Here is a 25,992-nt window from a genome sequence, read left to right on the forward strand (position 1 = left end):
GGAGCTGATGACAAGTCAACCACTGCAACTGAAGGTCCAATGAAGAGGAGAAGACTGCTGTAGCTACTTCCAGCCACTGGAGATGCCTGCTGTGTAACTGCTGCCTGTGCTCACTCCTTCTTTGAAACGACATAGGAGTCCTGAAGTCGAAGACTCCGACCCAGAGACTGCTGGGACCTTTAAGCCTTGAGACAACTTGCAAAACGAGCCATCACACTGAGCTGTGACCTTCCTCTGCTGCTCGCCGCCAATACCCTGGCACATCGAGCCTGTGTGCCGTGTATCGTCTTCCGAATTCCGATTCGCGCTGAAACGTTGGTGGACTCCTGCTGGACCGCCAGAGACACGATTCAACTCCTTGAAGTCCCCTCACCAAAGTGCAGGACCGAAATAGTGAGGAGAATTCGACCGGTGACAACCGTTCTTCATCTGGTACCTTGAAAAGGGCACTAAATCCACAGAGCCTCAAAGCACCGAAAAATACTTTGTGACCCTTTTCTTTTCACTGCTGCTGCAAGTTCCCGTTCAATGTCCGTTCTTCTGAAACCACGACCAAGAATCTGCTCCATCATAAAGCTGTCCATTTGCAAGTTCTTCTTCACTGCAGAGGTACTGTGTGGTTGAGGGTAGTAGTTACCTAAAGTTTTGTCACCCCTGTGTAGCTGAGTGGGTGATTCATGTGTTTGGGAGTTCTCCCATACTGTTCGCCCAGGCCGAACAATGAAACACATCTAAGGCGCCTTCTAGGAAGTTCCTGGATACTTTATACTAACTCTTAAGTTTGTACTTAATTGTTCAACAAGAAATACTCTGGAACTCTCGCTTTCCTGCATGTGCATCTTTACCTGCCTACTGTTGGCCACTAGACCACTAGTGTCCCTCTTCTGCCTCTGTGATCATTCATGCCTTAGAATAGGGAAGGACTTTAAAATGTAAGAAGGCCTCTGACTTAAAAATAGAACAAGTAGGTGTTAGCGTTGTAACTGTATCTCCGAAATAGAAAAAGTTACAAAGTTCTTACCTATGAATTGCTTATTGCCATTTTGAAAAGTATCCAACGTTCTTTACTTACCTTTGAATGGTGTTCCACTCTTCTAGAAAGTGATTGGGTTGCTATTTCTTTATTATTCCTGAAGCTGAATAAGTGTGAAAGTCTACCAATAGGGTTTACTCACCCTGAATAGCTTACTTCCTTTCTAAAACAGTCTCAGAGTTCTCACTTACCTTAGAATTGTGTTGCACTCTTCTGAAAAGTATAATTGTTATAACTATTCCTATAATAGAAATAGCGTAAGAGTTTGACCAATAAATCTTGAATAGCTTGGTGCCATTCTAAATGTGTATCCCGAGTTCTTATCCATGAGTAGCTTACTGCCCCCTGACAAGTATAGACATTCTTGCTTAGCTTAGAATTCTGTTCCACTAGTCTGAAAAATATTGCAAGTGTAACTGTATCCATTCCTGAGAGAGGACTAAGTTACAGATGTTGCCAAGTGCTTACCTGTTTTGTAGTGTAAGTGTATTTTATTATTGCTGAAACAGAATAGCCTATACAGTGGCCAGATTCGCTTGTAACAGTATTGGTATTACTATAGTATTCCTGAAACAGAATAACACTTTAGGTTGTTACCAGTAGGGCCTGCTTACCCTGATTTACATTCTGTCATTCTAAAAGTCTACTAATGTGGTTTTACTCCCCATGAATAGCATCCTGCCATTCTAAATGGTTATCACTAGGGTTTACTCACCTTGTTATTCTAAATAGGGTTTATACTTTGGTTTGCATACTATAAATATTATGTTGGTTTTTATAATGGTCTATTAATAATAATAGTACTTACCTTTCTAAAGAATTCCCTTTGCCTGTGTATATATAAAATAAAACATTTTTTTTACAGTACATCAGTGTATCAGTGTTTCTTTGGACCATATGTATTCTACAATTTCTTTGTACCAAACTACAGCCCTCTCTCCCCCTCTTAAGATAAGCTGCTCTGTCCACTACCTAATTATGCAGTACAGGTCTATACAGAAAGTTGGAGTTTACCATATTGCCTAAGGTATAGTTTTATAATGCCCCTTGGGTGGACTTTAGAAAAACTGTCCTAACAGGCGTTGACAGATTTGGTGCTTGAATCCCCACCTGCTCTCAATAGGGAAGTCATTGGCACTTCGTCTAGAGCAACTGGAGCGCCTCCCTTAACAGAAGGGTTGCATTCTCTACCCTTCTCTTCCAGCATTGAACTTAAGAGTTAAGTACCTGATAAGCTACCATGAATTGACCTAAGAAACTCTGCAGGGAAAATCTAGCCACCTGGTCAAAATCTGAGCAAAAAGGGAAATGGTGCAGAGGCCAGCACTTTCAGGGAATGTAGCCAATGATCTATAGATGCATTAGAAAGTGCAAGAGCCAATATGCAGGAGGGTAATACTGGAGAAACCAAGGAACTGACAAATGGTTAGAAAATCAAAACTATCATTGACTTTTTTGAAAGTTTATAAATGGTCCATGTAATTTCTAATCACTACTGTCATGCGTATAAATGGAAAGAAACTATCATCGGAGATCAAGATTTAGCTTGTGGTTAAACAAGTCTTTTATGGAAATGTAATAAAAAGAAATTCAATTTGCTAATCATTTCTATTGTTGCTTTTTTTTTTTAAGAGCATTGGAACTTCAGCCTTTTTCCATTAAACCTCTCCTACGTCGCGCACTGGCTTATGAATCTGTCGAAAAATACAGACAGGCGTATGTTGATTACAAAACCGTTCTACAAATAGACAGCGGAATCCAGTCAGCAAATGACAGCATCAACAGGTACTAAAAATACAGTGTCTAGAGAATGACCTGCTGTAAAAAGTGCATTAAACCTGTTGTCCTCACTCACAGACAACTAATTTCTTTTCTACCTAAGAAATATTGTCCATAATGTTTTTGGTGTCATTTCTGTATCTTTTTAAATAACACCTTTGAGTATTAGCAAGGACTCTATGAAAACTCTTTAATCACAAACACTTTCATGCTTGTACATCCGTGCAGTCTTTTGCTTGTATATGTGATCACCACATTGAATCTTTCCCTAATAAGGATCTTGGCAACAACTAAAATAGAACATGCCTAAGTTCTCCATTGGATACTTTCAAAACACAGCACGCTATAACAAAGTTCAACCATACAAATGGAGCAACGGGTTAACCACCATTTACCAAAATATGTACTGAAAGACTATTCTTAAAGCATGGTATCATTGCATTGAAATATAAGCTGTACGCCAGTTGCTATGAAACCTATGCAAGCATCCTTTGTGGTGGCTAGCAAACCCTTAATGGTCAATCCTAAATCAGATGGATGAAATTGTCCAACTGTACAGAAACTCACTCCAGTGCTTGCCCCATAGAAATATCCTAGCAAACAAAACGCATACCCCAAATGCTGATTTTCTACATTCCAGAGAGGCTACTAATTTCTTAACTGAAATGTGGTCCCCATTCCTTTAAATGTATGTAATGTTATATTGTAATGCTCTATACTGTGCTAAATCACCACTGTAATCTCAGAGCATGGCTTGTCCAAATGTTGCTGTATTGTGCCACCCTCAAGGTAACGAGGCCTTCGTCTGTAGAGGAAAAGCAGAAGGGTAAGAAATAAAAGGATGGCATGGAGGGTGCAGAAGACTGGCATTGGAGGGGGATAATGTAGAAGGAGAAAAGTATACTTTCAATAACCTGCATGTGTAGGTCAATTAAGGAGGATCATGGTTTGGGACTGCGGAAAGGGAGCCATATTCTAACATCAATGGAATCAGATTAACTAACTCAAAGCAGTTTTGAAGGGCAATATGTAGTCCTTGGCTGCATGATGTGCTCGATGTGAAGTATTTATGGGAGGTGAAATAGGTGTTCGAACTCGCACAGTAAGTTGGGGTGGTCTATCACCTAAAGAAATGCATAACTTTGTCGAGCATCGAAACAAAGTCCATAGCTGGTTTTAACAAGAAGACTTGTGAGTGCAAGGCAAACAAAATACCTTACAGCAGCCTAGTACTTGATTCTGTGTGCTGATTTATAAATAAGGAATAACCACTTCTTTTTTTTTCAACAATACATTTTATTAAGCATTTCAACAAAGGCATAAGTGTACACTGACATCAACATGGCATTTAGTTAAGTCCCTATGTAAAATTTTGAGCAATTCAAGCTCAAAAATGTGTAAAAGCAAGCACATGGGCGCATCCATTTTGTGAAATGGATGCCCGCCTGTGCTGGCTTTTGCTTTTGCTGCACTAATGAAGAAAAAGCCAGCCAGCTGTAATAAACAAAAGCTACCACTGGGTGGCTTTTCCTTCATTGGTGCCGGGACTCGGAGGACGCGGACCGGAGACTACAGGCAGAAAAGCTGCAACTGCATCTCGGTAAGTGCTATTTTTTTTTTTTTAAATAAGCACTAGCTGCGTTTTTTTTCTAAGTTTTCCGGACTGGAGGAGCCCGTTGTATTTATGTTTGTGGTAGCTTTTGAAGCGACCGCAAACATAAATACAACGTTATTGTGTTTGAAAACGCTGCGCTTTTTCTTTCTGAGTTTCTCAGGCTCCTCCCACGGGGAGCCCTAGAGCCCCAAATGGGAAAGCAGATTTAGGCAGAAACACTGCAGCAATTAGCATTGCGGAAAACAACCGCGTAGTGTTTCTGCCTAAATCTGCTTTCCCATTTGGGGCTCTAGTGCTCCCCACGGGGAGCCCTAGAGCCCCAAATGGGAAAGCAGATTTAGGCAGAAACACCGCGGCATGTAAACACAACCGTGTTGTGTTTCTGCTTGCCTTTGCTTTCACTTTGGGTCTTCGGTGCTCTCCTGGGGGAGCACCGGAGACCCAAAGTGATAGCCACGGCAGGCAGAAACACAATGCGGTTGTGTTTGAAAACGCTGCGGTTTTTCTTTCTAAGTTTCTCAGGCTCCTCCGAGCCGGAGGAGCCTGAGAAACTTAGAAAGAAAAACTGCAGCGTTTTCAAACACAATAACGTATTTATGTTTGCGGTCGCTTCAAAAGCTACCGCAAGCATAAATACAACGTTTTTAAAGCTGCGGTTTTATTTCTAGTTTCCGGGCTCCTCCATGTGCTATCTTTGAGCTTGAATTGCTCAAAATTTTACATAGGGACTTTTTTTTTTAATATTGCCGATCTATTTTTGAAATAACATTTTTTGGGTGAACCATTCCTTTAAGCAATTAGTTATTGGGCCATTAGTAAACTGGGCCATCAACCCACGTCACGGTCCACTGCAGGATAGGCGATGTTGGGGGTCGAGGGGGACGGTTCCACTTCGCCGTATCTCTGTATATAGTTTTTGGTTACCTCTACATCTCACCTCCTCCATCTGTGTTATAGTTCGGATCGCTTTGAAGCAGTGTGTTAGCGGGGGTCTTCTGGTGAGAGCTGGGTATCTTTCTGAGTAGTCCATACGTGGTGCCCACGTGTTTAGGAATGTGTTCAGATTCCCCGAGCGAATCGCTGTAATCTTTTCCGCAACTACGATTTCCCAGCATTTAGACCACCAGAGCGGTGTAGAGGGACCCTCTGCATTCTTCCATAGCCGGGCCATTGCAATCTTTGCTGCCAGGAGGAGGTGTGTGCATAGGTGCGCCATTTGCCCTGACAACTGGAATTCTCCTCCCCCGGTTTCCCCCAGGAGTATTATTCTAGGATCCCACGGGAGTGTTAGACCAGTAATTGTTTTGATGTGGTCCACCACCTCTTTCCAATACCCCTCTGCTTTTGGGCAGGTCCATACCATGTGAAACAGGGTGCCTTTCTATGCACATCCTGCAATAGTTTGAGGGGATGTCCGGATTAGATTTGTTTAGTTGATCTGGAGTGACATAATACCTATAACAGAGTTTATAGCCCCCTTCCCTATTTGAGATGCACTGAGTGTTTTTGTGAAGCCTGGACCAAACTTTCCCCCATTCTTCAATATCTAATTCACGACCCAGGTCCCTCTCCCAGTCGAGCATATATTTCTCTTTTTTTGTGGGGTATGTTCGGTCCAGTAGGTGGTAGTGTGGAGATTTTTCCCCTAGTCGTTTCTGACAGAAGGTTGATCTCTAAGGTCGTCAGATCTCTGAGCCCTTTTCCCTGACTGCTCTGTGCGAGGCCCAGTGCCTCAGCTGAGAGTAATGGCACCTTTCTGCTTCAGTCACCTTAACATTTTCATGCATTTTACAAAAGTGATAGGGGAGCCTCCCTCTAGGAAATCCCCCAGATTTTGCAGACCACCCTCTTTCCATGCCGCGAAACCATGTGGGGGGATACCAAATGTGAACTCTGGGTTATTCCAGAATGGTGTGAGTGGGCCTTGTGTGCCCTTACAGCCCCATTTCCGAGCTGCCATTTTCCATTTTTGGGTCATGTTTATTGTTGCTGTGAGGGGTCCCCTATTTGCCTGAGATTGTAGGGTCGGTAGGTATGGGAGATCGGGCAGAGGGACCGGGCACCAAACTTCCTCTATTTGTCGCCAGCTTGGCTGATCTTCTGATTGGACCCACGTGTATGCATAGGATAATTGTGCCGCTAGGGAGTACCTTGATGCATCCGGGACTCCAAAACCCCCAAGAGCCATCCCGCGGAGCATGATTTTCTTAGCAATTCTAGGTTTCTTCCCACCCTAGAGGAATTTTTGTATATTTCTCTGTAGGGAGATTAGCTCGTTTTCTGGGATATGGACCGGGAGGGCTGCACAGTAATAGAATAATCTGGGTAGCAAGTTAATCTTTACTGCGGCTATACGCCCGAGCCAGGAGATCTCCTGCACCTTCCAGTGCTCTAGGTCGCGCTTGAGCTCGTTAAACAGCTGCTGGAAGTTGCTTTGGTAAACTCGTGAGGTATCCCTGGGGATCTGAACCCCCAGATATTTAATTGAAGAGTCCGCCCAGGGGATCGGCAGGGAGGGGCCTTGGTCTACCCTTTGTATATTTGCGGGAGTGATTACCATGGCAGCTGACTTATCCAAGTTTACCCTGAATCCAGAAACCCTGCCAAATTCCTCGATCTCCTCCCAGAGGTGATCCAGAGATGCCCTTGGGTTGGTTGCAGTCACAAGCACAAGTCTGCATATAGCACGATCTTGTACTCGTGGTCCCCCACTTTGAGCCCCTTTATCTCCTTGTTTTGTCAGACCCTGTTTGCAAATGGCTCCATGGACAGGGCAAAAACCAACGGTGATAGGGGGCATCCCTGTCTTGTTCCCCTGGAGATGTGTATAGTTTCTGATCTGATGCCATTGGCCCGTAGTTGCGTGGTAGGGGTCTGATAGTTGGCCATTGTTCATTTATTGAAATTTGGGCCAAACCCCTGATGAGACAGTACATTCCTGATGTAACCCCAGTCAACCAAGTCAAATTCCTTGTGGGCGTCTAATGAGATGACCAGCATTTCCTCCCCCATCCTACCGCCCTTTCTGTGTGATCTATGGTGCGCCCGATGTTGTTGTGTGATCCCCTCCCTGGGATGAATCCTGTTTGGTTGCGGGCTATTATGTCTGGGAGATGTGGTTTTAGCCTGGATGCTAATACCTTCGAGAAGATCTTCCCGTCGTTGTTCATCAATGTTATTGGTCCGTACGAGGTAGGGTGTGTGGGGTCTTTCCCTGGTTTGTGGACTAATATAGTTAGTGACTCCACCATTGATTTCATGATGGTTCCCGTTTTTAGAAAGGAGCTAAATGGGGGCGTGGCCTGGAGCGCTGACTATGCAGTTGCTTCTTTGATGGCCTCCGTGGGACGCCCGCTGCATCTCAGCTTCCTAAGGCTCCCATGCAGCGTTTACGAACCTAATTAGGTGAGGTGGCGTGAGAAGGTTCGGAGCCCCGCCGGCGTGCTGCTGGGACCCAGAATCGCCAAGATGAAGATAATCGGGCTCTCCTTATCCCGCGGCCCCTCCGCCGCATAATCCAAGATGGCGGACGGGACCCAGCGACAACAACCGAGACGTGGCCTTGCCATCGGAGCTCCTCCTGTGGACCCCTGAGTCTACCTGGACCCAAGAGCCTCCCGCCTTACATGACCGGAGGGATCCGAGCCACACGCCTGTGCTCCAGCTGATACTCCCGGCTGCGCTCTGGGGAACGCTCTGGGAGACGAGGCGCGCGGACGGCGGAAGGCGGGGTAGGTGCCCCGGGCCTCCTCTGTTTTGGCCCATCTCCCCGGACATCACCAGGGGGATAAAACCCTGCAGCCACCCCAACCGCGCCTGCGGTCGCCACGACACGCAGCTGCTGTCTCCCTGCTCTCGCCCTCTGCTGTATCCCTCCGCCTCCACTCCAGAAGAGGGGGCTGGAGCCAGAGAGTCTTCGGGGGTGCACCGCAGAACAGCCCTTCAATTGTGAGGAGGCTGCAACACCTCATTGCCCCCGAACTCTGCACCTCTGCGGGAGTGGACCTACTGGCTTGTGGTTCCGGTCAGCGGCGCCATGTTCTGCTGCCCTCTTTATTGAGCAATCCGCCTTGAAATAGACCCTCTACTGCCACCACTACCACCAAGAGTCTTGCTAACACTCGTGGCGATCTGGGTCCTCATCCTCCACCTCAAAAGGCTACCCTGGACTGGTGTGCTCCAGTATCTAAGTTGCTCCCTCTCATCTCCCCGTTTGCTTCCTGGGGCGCCCCGGCCCACATTCGCCCTCCCCTTGTCCGACTTGGCACCAGGGAGACAGGGACAACACCGCAATCCTCTTCCTCTTCACTCGCACTGGAATCACCTACGCCAGAGTCCAACCAAGACATCAGAACCCTCACCCCAACCCTCTGAGAGGCCTCAAGCTACCCTCAAACCATCGCCACCATTGCGATTGAGCTACCTGCAGCCATTGACCCTCTCCTGTCAGACCACATTATGTCTAGGCAACCGAAATCCACCAAGTCCTCAGACATACCAACAATGCTAATGTCATCCGACAAAGCGAAGAAACTGGACACTCTCCCCTCCATCTCACGAGAATCCCTGGACAACAAGGGACCTCTAGCAACCAAGGAGGATATCCGTGAATTCATGGCTGACATTAAAACCGAATTTCGATCATGTATGTCTGAGCTTACCGCCAAGTTGGAGAACACTGATAAAAGGGTTTCGGAGATGGAACAGAGAGTGGGAGAGATTAAAGATCGAGCCCAGGACCACGCCTCCTCCCTGACTGAGGTCCAGCGTTCCGTTGGGCTTCTGCAGGACAAGTGCGAAATCCTGGAATATAAGCAGGAGGACATGGAGAACAGAGCCCGGCGCAACAACCTCCGCATTCGGGGGGTTCCCATGTCAGTCCCAGACCAAGGGCTGGCCGAATATGTAGGCCTTTTCTTTCAAACTCTCCTCCCCGATCTGGAGGACTCACTACTGCTACTAGATCGCACTCACAGGCTAAACCCCCGTCGTGGGGTGGAGTCAGACGGCCCACCTGATGTTATCACCAGGGTGCATTTCTTTACGACGAAGGAAGCCATATCAGCAATAAGTCGCTCCGAGAACGAAATCACCTTCCAGGGGACCCCCTTTCAGATCTATCAAGACCTATCTCCGTTGACCCTTCAGAAAAGGCGAGCCCTTCGCCCACTAACCACCTTTCTTCAAGCCCAAAAAATTCGCTACAGATGGCTCTTTCCCACAGCTTTGCAATTCTCCTATAAGGGTACCCTACGTAAGATCAATCACCTGGACGACGCTGAAAGTATATTGCATCCGGACTCCGCCAACACCTCGTCCCCACAGGCCACTGAAGCGGCGGCTGACTCGGACCCCATAACCTCCCCTAGGTCCAAACAAAACACATGGTCAAAGGTTCCGAGATTTAGGAGGAGGAAATGACCCAGTGCGACCCCATGAGGGACTCTTCTGCGCCCTGAGACCCGGCTTAGCGAACCCGGCGCTGTGGAGCCGACCGCCACTTTTGGAAACATGGATGAACTCCATCCCCGATGCAGCGGGCCTCCCCCACGGCCCATGCCCAGCTCCAAGGTACATTCCACCTATGAGTCCTTGGAGCATTTCACTCAGACTATTCATACCTTTAGCCATGCTGGCTATTCTCTGTTATACGGCCCCGTTGGCCAGGGGAGGGTCTGACCCCATAATAGGTCCCCCGCCCCCAGTTAAATCTTGGACTTCCCGTTGGCGGTCCGAGCAAAAACCCCAAAAGCAGGATAACAGATGGTCACATCTCCCACGACATAATGGCTGATTCTTCAGTAGCTCCCCCCCTTCCACAAGTCTCATCAGCGACCCCAGATCCCGCCCAGGAACATCAAACTTGGAAGTTTGTCTCTCTGAATGTCAAGGGACTGAATTCACCGGCTAAACGCAAATCAATTCTACGAAAACTCCAGAATGATACTACCGCTGTGGCTATGCTACAGGAAACTCACCTGCTGCCGGCAGATTTCGGACGCCTACACTACCGCGACTTTCCAAAGCAACTCTTCGCGTCTGGAAACTCCAAGCGGGATGGTACAGCAATCCTGTTCCGGAGGGGGCTGAATCCCCAGATACTGGATTCCATAAGCTGCCCGGAGGGACGCTACATAGTGGTGAAATGCCTGCTAGCGGGACAGCTGTTCTCCATAGTCTCCGTGTATGCGCCGAACTCTGGCCAAGCACCCTTCTATGATTCGCTAACCACGACTCTCTCTCCCTTTCTGGAGGGCCAGATAGTGATCGGTGGGGACTTTAATGGGGTCCCAGACCCCGTAAAAGACAAATCGCATCCACCCTCCGCCGGGGACTTCGCCACGGCCCTAGCCTTCTTGCGATTATTTAGAACTCTAGGGGTGGTGGACTCATGGAGGGTACTCATGGAGGGTACTCCACCCGTCTGAAAAAGACTTCTCCTTCTATTCTTATGTTCACCGGACATTTTCCAGGATAGATCTTCTCCTGATATCTCCGCAGATCTTCGCTTTCACTGAGGAGGTGACTATAGGCTCCAGAATCTTATCCGACCACGCCCCGGTAACCTTGGAAATCCGAGTCCAGGGACCTCCTGATCCCCAGCGGCGTAGATGGACTCTATATGATCCCATCCTTAATGAGATGCCACTCAGAGACGCAATCGCAACCACGATCAACAACTTCTTTAAGGAAAACCCTAGCGGAGATACCTCTTTAGCCAACAACTGGGATGCAATGAAGGCAGTGATGCGGGGAGAACTGATTGCCAAAGGGGTAGCCTATCATAGGCATAAACAACAAATTTGTCAGGGCCTTGAAGAGGAACTTGAGAAGGCGGAGAGGATCCATAAGGAGAAGGGCTGGACCCCTAAAACACAGCGAGTTCTCCGAATAGCACAAAAGAAAATTGAAGCCCACTACGCTGAATATACCGCCCATCAATTGACGAAGGCTAAACAGTTCTATTATGCCAAAAATAATAAAGCAAACAAACTACTGGTGGCTAAACTTGCCAAGACAAGAAGGAATAACACAATCGTGGGCCTTCGGGATCAGCAGGGCAAGACTCAGTACTCGGATCACGACAAGCTTCAAATCGCATCGACCCAGGTAATGACCGCCCCGGCCCGAGACGTAAAAGAACAGAGGGAATACTTGCAAAGGGCGGCACCCCCCCGACTGGAAAACGCAGCTCGTGACTCGTTGGAAGCCCCAATCACCGACGAGGAAGTCGATGAGGCGATAAAATCCCTTAAATCTCGAGCCCCAGGCCCAGACGGCTATACGACGAAGTTTTATAAAGTTTTCAAACCCCAACTCCTGCCACCTCTGGTACAGCTGTTTAATTCATTCAGGACCACGGGCACTATAACCCCGTCTATGCAAGAATCAATCACAGTTTTGCTGCCCAAACCTGGCGGTGACCCGAAGAATCCTACGTCCTACAGACCCATTGCTCTGCTCAATATAGATGCCAACATATACTCCAAAATTTTAGCAACCCGCCTGTCCCGGATTTTGCCAGAGATAATCGACGCCGACCAGAGTGGCTTCATCACACACCGCTCAACCGCTGATAACATTCGAAGAGCTTTGAACCTGGTGGAACTTGCCTCCCGAGACTCCCGAGAGCTGGTGCTTCTGGCCCTGGATGCAATTAAGGCCTTTGACAAGGTGGACTGGAACTTCATGAGGCTTACTCTCGAGGCCTTTGGCTTTGGCCCAGAGTTCTGCGCCATGACTTTGGCTAACTATACAGCGTCCAAGACCTTTCTCAGAGTCAATGGCATCCTCTCCGCCCCCATCGACTTGACCTGCGGAACCAGACAGGGCTGTCCGTTGTCGCCACTGCTCTTCGCGCTAATCATGGAACCATTCGCCCAACGGATCAGGCGAAACCCGGCGATCAAGGGCTTCCAATCGAATACAATACACCATAAACTGGCCCTCTACGCAGATGACTTCCTACTAACCATCACGGAACCTCGTACTTCCCTCCCTCAGGCCCTAGCTGAGATAGAGAGCTATGGAAAGGTCACAGGCTTTGCCATCAACTTCCGGAAGTCAGCTGCCATGGGGGTAGGCCTGTCCCGGGAGGTTCGGGAGGCTCTGGCCCCACTATGTCCGATACAATGGACGACTAAGAGCATCAGTTATTTGGGTGTCCAGATCCCAGCTGACCCTAGGGAAGTCTATCGAGCAAACTTTCTCCCACTGTTCACGGACCTCGAGGTGGACTTAAAGCGGTGGGCGGCACAAGAGATCTCACTGATGGGCCGCATCACGGCCTGTAAAATGAACTTGCTACCAAGGCTCCTATATGCCTGCTCTTCGCTTCCAGTACCAATCCCGGCACCTGCCCTTCAGAATCTACAAAAGAAAATGTCACGGTTTATTTGGAAAGGGAGGAAGCCCAGAATCCCTAGGACCACGATGCTGGGCAATGCTAGATTGGGTGGCCTCGGAGTTCCAGATCTACAAAAATATCAGATGGCGGCCCAACTCGCCTGCATCCGATCATGGCAGATACTTACCAACCGCCCGAGATGTTTGGACCTCGAACAGGCGCAACTACCGCTCCCGCTACGTTTTCTCCCGCATATCAATCCCCCCGAGCGCCGACAGTGGCAGAACCTCCTGATGACCACCAAACACACTGTTGCTGTCTGGGATAAAGCACTGAAACAAAAGAAAACCCCAGTGGGACTCAGCCCTTCCTCCCCGGTGTTCCTGAACCCAGTTTTCTCTCCTGGCTGGTCCACCCGCAACTTCAGACCCTGGATTGCGGGAGGCCTGGAGACCCTGGGGCAACTATTCGAAGGGGGACAACCCTGCACCTTTGGGCGTTGTAAAGAACTCTTCCAACTTCAGGAACAGGATAGATTCACGTACATTCAGCTGCGCCACTGGTGTTCCCATCCACAGACCCGCCAGGCCGCCACCCGCCCTCCCACGGCTATTGAACTGACCCTAAATGACCTCCCAACCAGGGGGAGAATCTCCACTCTATACAAACGCCTCCAAAATGACTTCCTAACCTCTAAAACCCGGTACATGGCCCAATGGGAGGCGGACCTAGGCCACCCAATCGAGGACCAGCTATGGGTTGACATTTGGTCGCGGGCCCACACCTCTTCATCTTGCATTACAAACAGAGAAGGCGCCTACAAAATCCTTCTTCGCTGGTATTACCCTCCCCTAAGACTACACCATATGAACCCCACACTTAACCCGAACTGTTGGAGGCAATGCGGCCAAGTAGGGTCTTTCTTTCATATGTGGTGGTCCTGCCCGAGGGCCCAGACCTTTTGGAAACAATGCCTAGCAACAATCGCGGACATCACTCAGGTACAGCTTCCGCTGGAGCCCGAACCCATCCTCCTGGGAGCCCCGGTCCCCGGGATCTACCCAAGATCTGGCCCTATGGCCAAACTACTATCCCAGTGCCTACTGGCAGGCAGAAATGTAATAGCTCGCACTTGGAAAACCGCAGAAGGACCACTAATGCCTTTTTGGTGGACTAAAATTTGGGACATCTTAATCGCGGAGAAGGTGACGGCTGCCGGGGCAGGCCGCTTACATCGCTTCGAGAACATCTGGGGCCCGATCCTAGACTTTGATCAGAATTATCCAGCCCTGACATACAAGCCCCAATTAGCCAGGAGAACTTTACGGGACGATAATTCTCAGCGGGGACAGGAAGAGGAACTTTAAGACCCGGGGGAGGGGAGGGAAGGGCAACCAACTGTATTGCTTTTGTACCATATGTCGTGATTGATCAAGTTTTGTATCATTTTATCCTGTCTGTTTAAAATAAAATATTTAAAAAAAAAAAAAAAAGAAAGGAGTTAAATAGGGTAGTAAGGTGTGGGGCCAGTATATATGAGTACATTTTATAAAATGTAAATGTTAGTCCGTTGGGGCCTGGAGCGGTGGGCTTCAGTGACTTGATGGCTTCATTGGTCTCTTCCAATGTAATGGGGTCATCTAGGCTTTCCAGTTGCTGTTTGTGTTGTTGGGAGTTGGTAGCTAGCAAGTATTTAGGTAGCTTATCCAGAGGTGTGGCAGGGCCTATCATTACTGTCTTGTGGTGGTTCGCCATCACTTCCGTTTTGTCCCTCTCTGTATATAGGAGTTTGCCATCTTCGCCAATTAGGCATGCAATATTGTTCCTGTTGTGTATCCTTTTAAGCTTATACGCTAGCATCCGGTTTGCCTTATTATTTCTACTGTAATAATGTTTTGTGTAGGCCAATGATTTCACTGATCTGTCAGCCCACTGCATTTCTAGTGCTATTTTTGCTTTTTCAATGCCCTTTCCCCCTTTCTAGACCAGTGGGTTTGTAAATCTTTTTCTAGTGATGCAACTGATCCCTCTAGTTTGGTTCCCAAGATTTTCGAGACTCTCCACTGTTCGGCCACTTCACTGATGAGTGTCCCCCTAACTACTGTTTTCATGGCGTCCCAAATTACATCTATGGCGGTGTCAGCTACTGTGTTTTCCGGGAAATAGTTAGTGTTTCTGCAGTTTCCCTTTTAATAGCCTAATCTAACAGCAAAGCGTCATATAATTTCCAATAACCACTTATCTAATATTGTAATTAAAACAGCCTTCAATTTTATAACCATTAGGGAGTATAGGCATATATAATTTCTCTTGGAGGTCTAAACACGTAAGGCATCGGTTTCTGGTATTTACCGAACATCAAAAACTGTGAGGCTAAAGAAAGCTGCCAAACCTCTGAATATGCAATGTCACCAGTCCCTCACCGCTCCATAGCAACATCTCCATCCAACTAGTTGGCACTGAAGTGCATCACTTCTGCCGTAGTTATGCCAAAGAAACAAAAGAGAAAAACCTCCAAACCATGTGCACACCTACTCCACTATGAAGATGCTACCCATCTGTGCCCTATGTAGTTGCTAGTAAACAGCCAGGCATAATACAATAGCAGAATGTACAGTAGCATCAAGTCAATACCATAACAAACAAAGGCAGAGTATATGCAGTCCAGTCCAAACTTCAGGAGCCAATGCAAAACACCCTGGGAACCGGGCGTATTCTATAACCATCCCTTAGTAAAAGGCCCAGTTAGCTGACGGCGAGACCCAGCAAAGTTCTTACCAGCAGCCCACCGTTAAGATACCCGAACCAGCAGGACTCGCTGGTCTTGTAAGCAGACTGAGGGAACCAACCTACAAGCTATCAAACAGTATTGACACATTCCTTGCTCAGTAATTTAAGCATCCACCTTGTTGTAAAAGGTCACAAAACTGGTGTTGCAAATAGCGCTTAGACTATGTGATGGCCTGGTGAGGGCACATCAGCAGTATTCCAGCTCTTCTAAGCAGAGGCTCGAAAATCGGGTGAGGCCTGTCCGATGAGCAATCAGTCTCCCTCCTTTATATTAGGCCATTCTTTGGGAGCAGCAGGCTATGAGGGAGTGCTGGGAAAATAGATTCAATTGTTCCCTAGCAGACACCCCCTAACCTCTCACCAACCCCCAGCTGGTGTCTCCAGAAGCCAAAACTGGCACTAAAACAGTCAAGGTGTTCTCTTGGTAGAAGTATGAGCCAAATTGAAAGAGTTCAAGAGGAAGAGAGTTGGCGTGGGAACAACATCAAAGGAAATAAGTAAATTAGAGAGAAAGGTTGGAAATGTTGAGGGGAGAATCCAAGGTGGCAGAGCAACTCCAAGCCAGGAGAGGAGCCAAAAGTAGAAAAGGATTGGTAAGGGCAAGGTCTTGGGTACATATGCCTTAGGAAGTATAACAAATGAAATGAGGAGATGGGTTGAGAGTGTTATCTCCGTCCGCAACTTAAAAAGAGGCTGAATAACCTTCAATGAAAGGGGGCAGGGTCACTGATTTTAACAGCAGTGTGAGGTGTAGAAACGTCACAATCTAACCAGGAAATACAATACCGGCGGGGAAGCCACACTCCTCACGAAGGGTTTGGTGCGATGAGTCACAGGGTCCGACAGCCACCATATTTGTTTACTCCCTCGACAGAGGTGACTGCGATCTTAGAAAATTGGAAAACAGTTGGTGACATGCCCATGCTTGATCAAAAAATATACCTGTTGCATCTGAATCAATTAGAACAGGAACCCTTCATTTCTAAGACCCCTATGAAGTGGAGAGTTATATCAATCACAGTAAAAGTTTCATAAATCACCAAAGTATCAACTGAAAAGGATACAGTAACCAAAACGAATACAATTTGGTATGGCTTTTCCGGATCCTATCTTCACACGACTTGATTGTAGGCAGGTCAAATTAGACCTTCCAAATGATACAACTCTCTGACTGAATAAAACAGGCAGAGAGATGGATCACTGGAAAGGGCGTGGGAATGGTACAGGAAGTATGCCTAGAATAGATAAGTATCATAAGACACTGTCCTAAGTTAAATACTAAGAAACACAGAATTGGGATTAATTCAGACACTGACCTTAAGGCTAACCTGAAGAATGCCAGGACAGTTTCTTGAAGAGTCCCAAGAGTTGAACAAACGACAAAGGAAGGGAAGATTAGTAAGGGAGACTCTCGCTAGATACCGTGTTGGTGCACCACAGGATAGCGTCCAATGTACTGTGCACATTCACCTTCCAATAGTTCATGAAATACTTCCTTTCCCACAAAGAACAAAATAAGAATCTCACCTGTTGACTGTCACAGGTACCAAAAGTTCGAAGTAGTTCAGAAAAACACGTGCAGGATTGCACGCGACAGCATACACGCAGCCAAGCCAGCCTCGCTTGTAGATAGCGTTTCCGCGTGAAGAATTAGACACGCGAACAGGATTCACGCAGCCCTGGACAGCCTCGCTTGAAGACAGCGTCCGCGTGGAGATTTGGCACGCAAACTGGATTCACGCAGCTCAGGACAGCCGCGCTAGCAGACAGCGTCCGCGTGGAGATTTGGCACGCGAACTGGATTCACGCAGCTCAGGACAGCCGCGCTTGCAGACAGCGTCCGCGTGGAGATTTGGCACGCGAACAGGATTCACGCAGCTCAGGACAGCCGCGCTTGCAGACAGCGTCCGTGTGGAGATTTGGCACGCGAACTGGATTCACGCAGCTCAGGACAGCCGCGCTAGCAGACAGCGTCCGCGTGGAGATTTGGCACGCGAACTGGATTCACGCAGCTCAGGACAGCCGCGCTTGCAGACAGCGTCCGCGTGGAGATTTGGCACGCGAACTGGAGTCACGCAGCTCAGGATAGCCGTGCTAGCAGACAGCGTCCGCGTGGAGATTTGGCACGCGAACTGGATTCACGCAGCTCAGGACAGCCGCGCTAGCAGACAGCGTCCGCATGGAGATTTGGCATGCGAACAGGATACACGCAACCCAGGAATTAGCGTGTGGAGGAAAACGAGCTCAAATTAGGCCAAAGAAGTTTGCTGAAAGGAATGCGAGATCGCAGGTCCGGAGTTCAGCTACAAACGCCAAAATTGACTTAATCAGAAGCAGCGAATGGAGTTTCCACGCTGCTTATGTACGCACTGCCGTGAGACACGTGACGGACCTAAGCCACATGAAAATTAACAACGTGAAAAATGCAGACGTCGTTTTCCGGGCAATGTATCGAACAACCTCCATTTTGAGTAAAAAGGTCTACTGGTTCTATGGGCGTAACTCATCTTGTATGGAGAAGTTGTTCCTGGTCCAGAGGTATGTCCGGCAGGCATGACAAAAAGGTGGTTGTCGGAAGCATCAGCTTGACCTGCATTAATGTTTGAACCTGTGACTGGAACTCCTACCTCTGGTCCCTCTAGGAGCAAGCGTTGTGGTTTCCCAACGCTTGGGACAACTACTCACCAAATGTTCTCATGTGGTGCAATAAATGCACAAGCTTTGTCTGCATCTTTGACGCTGAATGTCCATGAAAGGCCCCCTAGCTGTGCTTATCTGCATAGGTTCAGGACTACTGGACTCCTGGCTTGTCTCCTTCCCGTCATTCCCAGTAGGCGTAGGGAAGGGGGCTCTACCACTGTGTTTCTTCTTTTCTGTTCATCATTCACGGAGTCGATAGTTCAGCTGTAAAATCAGAGTAAGCAACTCTTGCAAGGTGGAAGGTCAGGCACCCGGGCTAACTCATTTTTGAGTTCTTCAGAGAGTGTTCTACGAAATCAGGAGTACTGTTCTTCCGGGTAGGCAGTTTCCGAGACTACTGACTTTAACCTGATGAGGTAGGCCAACACATTCTGTGAGTCTTGTGTGCATTCTAGCAGAACCTCTTGGGCTGTGTATGGTAAATTCTGGACATCCAAACATGCCCTTAAAGGATGTAACAAAGTCATCAAAGCTGTCTAGCAATGGGCTTCCGGAGTTTACAAAAGGAGTAGTCCACAAAAGGGCACGCCTGAATATGTTTGTAATCATAAACCCGACTTTGCTGCGATCAGTGGGGTACGGCTGAGGGTCGGAACGTGAACTGTATCATGCAGGCATCCAGGAACTTTTGCAAACCCTGGGGATTGCTGTCAAAGGCACCTATTAGAAGGGGCAGTGGTGTTGGTTCATGATGGACTGAAGGTCTTGTGCAACAGCTTGTTATAAGGCTTCTCAATCTGTCAGCAACAGCCCTTACCTTGTTTGGTGACGTGATTGAGAGAAGTTTTCTAGTTTTAGAGCCTGTACCTCTATGATTAGGCCTTGTTCTACAGAGACCAAATCCTGAAATTGGTCCATCTGTACTGTCGTCGTTGGCCTCTCAATCTGTCAGCAACAGCCCTTACCTTGTTTGGTGACGTGATTGAGAGAAGTTACGCCTATCCCTCGCAGCAGCCACTCTCACTGGAGTTAAGGTAGATGCAAGTAGTGGAATACGGAAGATCCAAGGCGGCAGAATGTGGCAGGCAGAACTGCAAAAAGGCGAGGAGCCGCAGGTGGCACCTTCTGGTATTCAGTGCCATGGGAGAATACCCAGAAGCATCATAGAAGAGGGCGCGCACACTTCTGCTTCTAGCATGGATACAGCCTCCAGGAACAAGGTGCACTTCTAACCCCCGCCCTCCACATCCTTCTGCAAGAAAGGGATGCCACCCAGCTGCACTGGTGAGCCTCCCCCTGTCCCCCCTTCAGTTCCCATGCCTAGACCGCGTCTGACAAAGAGCATGTCTCCCCAATGAGTAAATGCCCGGGATGGTCCACAGCGGAGCTCCCACACTGCATCAGAGCTCACACCAATTCCCCTGCATCGGACATCCAACCTTGACCTATGCCTGGTCCCAACCGCCACACTTCCATTCGGTAGCAGCCCTTCCAAAGAACCAAGCCCACTGGCGAAACCCAAGAGAGAGGAGCCGCAACTCTCTTCTTTCCATCGAACCTTGTGGGCTTGCTGCAGGGGCCCTTCTGCTTCTTACTCACATGAGCAGACTTCTGAGCTGGGTGTGATTAGGTGGGATTAGCATTCCATGTGGTGGTGCCCTTACAAATCTCCATTGGCTTGTGGCGATCAGGGACTGTCCTTTTGACCAATTTCTTCATACTGATGTAAAGCACTTCTGGCAAAACCCATTGTTAACTGGGAAAATCTCCAGGTCTTCAGAAAGCCATCCCTTAAAATATAAACTGTACCACCCAAAACAACACTGAACATTGTAAAGGACATTGGAATCTCGCTACAGCTCCTCTGGGCTTTGGGGCCCTTCTAACCCCCCATTACCAATTTCTTCCACCTCCTGAAAGTGAACCACATACTGAAGTTTAGAGGCAGCATATGTGATATGAACTTAAATAGCTACAGATCACCTGCTTTAGCAATCGCAAGCCAAAGGGAAGTTGAAGGCCGGGTCTAACATTGTGCAAAAGATCAACTGGGCCCCACACAAGGACACAAGGTAAGTCTCAGGTAAGGCCTGCACTTTCTCCTGACTTTTGAGACTTTCCTCCACCCCATCTTTAGCAGGACTGCTATTGTTTGATCGTGCCCCTCTACCCCCTGTTGAGGTCTTCCCATAACCAGTGAAAGATCATTTAAACTGGTGGTGACCTGTTCCAACAGAGACATCAAACCAACACCCTCCTTATCGTCTTCATCCCATCCACCCCTCCCACCACCCCCCCAAAGCGAGACAAACTAAAGGAAAGTTCTTGCGAGGACCCGCTCTGAGGTACGACCTCTAACTTATCTCACACACCACCAAAATTCTTACTTTACATCTCTGGGCCCACTCTTTATTTATTAGAATTCTGAGACCTAAATGGCCCAGCATGCTAAGCACTCCAAATCAGGCGATGTGCTGGTGATGATGGGGGGACAAATCATCACTACAGCACAAGTCCACGCCCTGCCGATCCTAGACTCTCGGCTGGACTCCCCAGCAACAAAATCCTCGCTGCAAACCTTACTGCCAGACTTCAAAACTGAAACACATACAAGCGTAGCGAAGTTAACACAAAAGGTGACTTTTCTGGGGGGTGGAACAGGTGGATGAGAGAAAAAAACATCTGTGAAAAATCTTATGAGCTCTCAGAACTTCAAGTAGAAGCCCTGGAATTGCTTGGAGAGTCCCTCTTTGCGAAACAGGAGAACCTAGAAAATGAGTCCCGAAGGAACAACCTCAAGGTTCGTGGAGTTCCCAGAAACATCTCAGTTCAGCACTTGAAACAATTCAGGACCTTTTTCAAGAAATTGTCGATACCCCACGAGGGGGGGACCTGGTCCAGCTGGATCGCACATATCTAGTCTATTCCATGTTCCAAAACGGGACAGACTTGGTGCTAGACGTCCTCATAAGGGTACATTTCTTCCAGGTAAGAGCACATTAAGAAAGTGGCCAGAGTGAAAAAGAACATTCAATGTCCTTCCTCCGGAATACTGGTCTTTCAAGAGTTTTCACCAACTACTCGCTTTAAACGCTGATCCCTGGTGGCAAACTGGCTACAAACCAAGGGCATCAAGTACTGATGGTTCCCATCCAGCACTCTTAAATTCTCTTTTGAAAACCAAATCTGGTCCATCTCCACTTCACAAAAAGCACAAGAGTTGCTCTACCTTGACACCCTGAATAAGAGAGAGGGAACCCCTTACACCAGATCCCAAACCCAGAAGAGCTGCGACGACCCTACGAGGATGGTCCTGGTTTTTTAAAAAAAACGAAGAAAAGAAGTGTCATGTACCACCCTAAAACCCAACCGCCATCCCTACAGGCCGCCCGCACCTGATCGATTTACACTAATAAATGACTATGTACTTGGCCTCACCATCTGCTCCTCATAGCCCCATGAACTACAATGCCCTGATGAACACTTTACATTTTCTTCATTGACTTCACCTAACGCCTGGGCAGTCGGGGGATCACGATAGTACCCCTAATGAGCTTAAATGCCCTTAGTTGATTGATTGATTGATTGATTGATAGCAGTTTCTCGCAAGCTCACTTTTTTGGGTTGCTCTATACTCTTTTTCTGTTAGTTTTATTTGATTTCTGGTTAAGGTTCTTATATTGGGAAATGTTAACTGTTCACCATGTTGCACCTTGATATACATCTGGTCAGAAGGGTGTGAAGAATTGCTTGTTAGAATGCTTGGGAAGGAACATGGACACATTATGTCATGCCACCAAACTCCCTAGTAGCCTCACCTTGACACCAACTGCCTTTCCGAATTCTTTCCCTGAATGTCCCGGGCCTAGACTCCCCATCAAAACGTAGGGGGATCCTCTCCGGGCAACCACAAATGGATTCTCATATAGCTATCTTCCAAGAAACCCATCTCTTAAAATATGATAAACACTTGCTAAAATCCAGGTGTGTTCCATTCCAATTATTTGCTGCTGGTGTGGAAAAGGCAAGAGAGGTTGCACTTCTTTGCTAGACTGCCTTTCATGAAACTTTCCACCCTTAAAGATTAGAGGGGATGGTATCTCATGGTTAGAGGGTTATTATTTGGTCACTTATTTACAGTTGCAGCGATTATGATGGATTTCTCAAATTTGACCTGGGGGACAGATTTCAGAAGGCCAGCCTAGTTAGAGTTAACAGGGGAACTGTGGGAGTTTAGCCAAACCCAATCAAGGTAAGCATGGAGAGTGGTCAAGGCTAAGTCTCAGGAAAGGTGAGTGGGGTCAGGGATCCCCAATTATTCCACACTGTGAAATACACAATGATTCTATTTAGACAGGCAAGTACAAAAATACAATATTATATACAATATTATAGCCCCAAAACACTAGGAAAATGAATCAAGCTGGTAATATGATCACACAACACTCTAAATATAAAACATATATAAAGTCACCTTTTGTTATAGAAATGCACACAATTCAACCTATACACCTGGAAGGGAAGTAGTTATGTAATGAGAGAACCGGACCACAAGAATAGAATCCCTAACTTTGAGTGCAATCCTGAAGTTCCTTAAGAAGAGGTGACTATGGCAGGAGGAGTTCTTGTGGTGGTGAACACGTTTCCAGGAGACTATACAAGGAGTTTACAGTTATGTCAAGTACTTTATCTTCTAGAGCAGTTGTTTAAGTAAACGTTTCAAAAACAAAAGAATGCAATAAATCAAAGTTGTTCACAAACTTTTAGAATGGAGGAGATGGGGGCACCCATTAGTATCGAGACTACACACCGCCCTTACTCTAATTTTCCCAAAGCACTTGGCTGGTCGGATGGGAGTCGCTGTAGGTATATATTCCCGCTGTTGGATCCAGTAGAAGATACCCAGGAGCTGCGGGTGCAAGGAAGATTCCGGTCGGGTCCAGGAGCGGAGTGCAACCCTTTCCAAATAAGAAATGCAGTAAGTACTAATGCAGGTCTCTTCTGGACACTACCAGACGACGGATGGCCAGTTCCAGCAACAGTTACTGCACACGAGTGACAGCAGGTGTCTCTCCAGTCACGAACAAAGACATCCTTCCTGATCAGGATCCCTTGATGCTGAGAAGCTGAAACTTCGCAGGAAGGTGACTTGTTGTACTTGCTGGCAACCACCAAAATTCCAGATACAAACACAGAATTGCAATGCTTCTGGCACAGTAACCCAATTCAGAGTTGGTCATTCCACCGGGTGGTCTAGAGACACTACCAAGGCTGCAGGATCGTGAGAAGGGATTGAGACTGGTTGGTCACTGTTAGGACTGTTTTTGTAAAGTCCAACAAAGGGCTTCATAAAACTATATCTGAGGCAGTACAAAGCTCCACTCTTAGTATAAGGATTTACCACTTGAGAACATTTGGTAGCATAGACAGAATAGTCAGGCTTATTTTAGGAGGAAGAGAGGGCTGTAGCTTGGTACAAAGAAATAGTAGCATATGCATGATCCAAAGAAACACTGAAACACTAGGTATTGTAAAAACAATTTGGTTTATTTAAATATAAGTAAGCCAAAATAAATCTTGGATAAGTAAGTACTATTACATATCGTATAAACACAATTATAAAAACATAAGCAACACTTTTTCAGATGACTGCTTAAATAGTAGTGGCTCGCGCCCACAGTTGTTACAGAGAAATGACAGTAATGACAGTTCCACTGATAAACTAGTAGTGGCCTGCACCAACAATTAGCACAGTCAAATTTAGTTATAAAGTGACTATTTTAGAAGAGCACTAGAGCAGTTCAGGGAAAGCATAACCCAGTATTAGTTTTAGAAGAGTAGCAGCTATTCACTGTCAGTATAACCTATTGGTACATATATTTTACTAACCCAGGAATAGGTAGTTGGACAAATGATACTTTTCAGAAGTGTATTCTACAATTCTAAGTTAAATAAGAACTATAGTAGACTTTTAAGCAAGGCAATCAGCAGTTCACGGTAAGTAAGGACCTATATACTTTTCAGAGGCGATGCAAGCAACTCCAAGACAAGTATTGACTCCAAGACTGTTTTAGAATGCACTAAGCAGATCAGGGAAAGCAAAACCCAATTGTACACTTTAAGAATGACAATCAATTATTCAAGGTAGGTAAACCTGTTGGTAAGCTTTTACACTCATCCAGTTAAAAACAATAAAACCATACACACTTAATTACTTTTAAGAAGAGCATTTGGCAATTCATAGGTAAGTATTAACTACAATACTGTTTTATAAATGCACAAGGCAGATCAGGGAAAGCAAAACCCAATGGTACACTTTAAGAAGAACTCAGTTATTCAAGGTAGTTAAACCCTATTGGTAAGCTTTTACACTCCTTCAGTTAAGAATACTAAAATAGTACCAACACTATTACTTTAAGAAGGGTGGAACACTATTCAAAGCAAAGCAACTTGTATACTTTTGAATGAGCTAACCAGCAAATTAAAGGTACGTAATAACTTTTGTAACACTTTGTGATTTATTCCATTTCAGAGATACAGTTACAACACTAACTCATTTACAAGTAAGTACTTTTACACTTGTGATAGTTTTTAAGACAGAAAGCCTTATCTTTTGTAGTCTTTCCCTAGTCTATAGCATGAGTTTTCTCAGAGGCAGAACAGGAATTAGTGGTCTAGGAGCCAGCTGTAGGCAGGTCAGGACAGGGTTCAGATACAGGAAAGTCAGAGTTCCAGTGGATAGCTTCTTCAACAACTAAGTATTAGCTCTAGAGTTAGTTAAAAGTGTTCAGGGACTTCACAGAAGGCTCCCTATATGTGTTCCAGGATTAGGCCTGGGCGAATGGTAATGGACAAACTCCCATGTATTTGAATCAATCACTCACCCTCACGGTTTTACCCAAACCAACACAGTACCTTATAAAAGAAGAGCTTCTGGGTGGATGCCTTCAGGATGCAGCAGTACAGGACCTGGTCCCTGGATTCTTGGTCTGGATACTGAAGAAATGGGCACTGGATGGGAACTTACAGCAGTAGTTGCCAGAGGAAGCTTCCATCAAAGGATTCTTCCATGTTTCTCGCGGCCCTGTGGATTTGGTGCCTTTTTACAGGAACCAGATGAAGAACGAATATCGCTGGTCAGGTTCTCTTCACTCTCTCGGTCCTGCACTCTGGTGGGGGACTTCAGGGATTTGAATCATGTCTTTGGAGGTCCAGCAGGAGCCCACCAAAGTTTCAGGGGAAGTTTGGACTTCGGAAGACCATACACTGCACTCAGGCTTGAGGTCCCCTGGTATTGGCATTTTGCAGCCCAGGAAGTTCACGCAGGTCTTATTGAGACTAGTGGGTCTCACCAGCCTCTAGTTAGGAGTCGTTGTCGTTTTTGGGACTCCCTGAGTCAATTGGAAGGAAGGGTTACATCTGGCTCTGGTTACACAGCAGGTTGTCCGGTCGCTGAAAATTACTAGAGATGTCTTTTCTCCATCTTCTTCTTTGGATTCAGCTACAGTGGTCGACTTGTCAGGAACTTTCAGTGAGAACTGGTTCCTTTCAGGCAAGGTGGAAGAAAAAGAGATGCAGAGTTTTGGACTCCTCCCTCGCTTTCTGCCTTCTAAGACACTCTGAAGCCTCGCTGGGGAATGCAAAGGATTCCCGCCGAAGACAAACTTCAACCGAGGTTGTTCCTGCCTAGAATGGCAGAAGACCTAGTAAACAACAAGCAAACCAGAAATGGCGAAAAAATGAGCCCACCGTTCTAGCAGAATGGTGACCTTCATGTGCATTACCAAG

General features: G+C 47.0%; 1 protein-coding gene across 1 annotated transcript in view; it reads left to right on the forward strand.

Annotated features, from left to right (window-relative positions):
• The window catches only part of SPAG1 (sperm associated antigen 1), a 1,725,603-nt gene that overhangs the window by 1,343,666 nt on the left and 355,945 nt on the right, over nt 1-25,992 (forward strand). The window contains exon 13 of the mRNA XM_069621435.1: nt 2,666-2,818. Within this exon, the coding sequence (XP_069477536.1) occupies nt 2,666-2,818 (153 nt within the window). The remainder of the gene's footprint in view (nt 1-2,665; nt 2,819-25,992) is intronic.

Source organism: Ambystoma mexicanum, chromosome 5q (genome assembly GCF_040938575.1).
Source record: "Ambystoma mexicanum isolate Mex_15411 chromosome 5q, UKY_AmexF1_1, whole genome shotgun sequence".
Taxonomy (NCBI): domain Eukaryota; kingdom Metazoa; phylum Chordata; class Amphibia; order Caudata; family Ambystomatidae; genus Ambystoma; species Ambystoma mexicanum.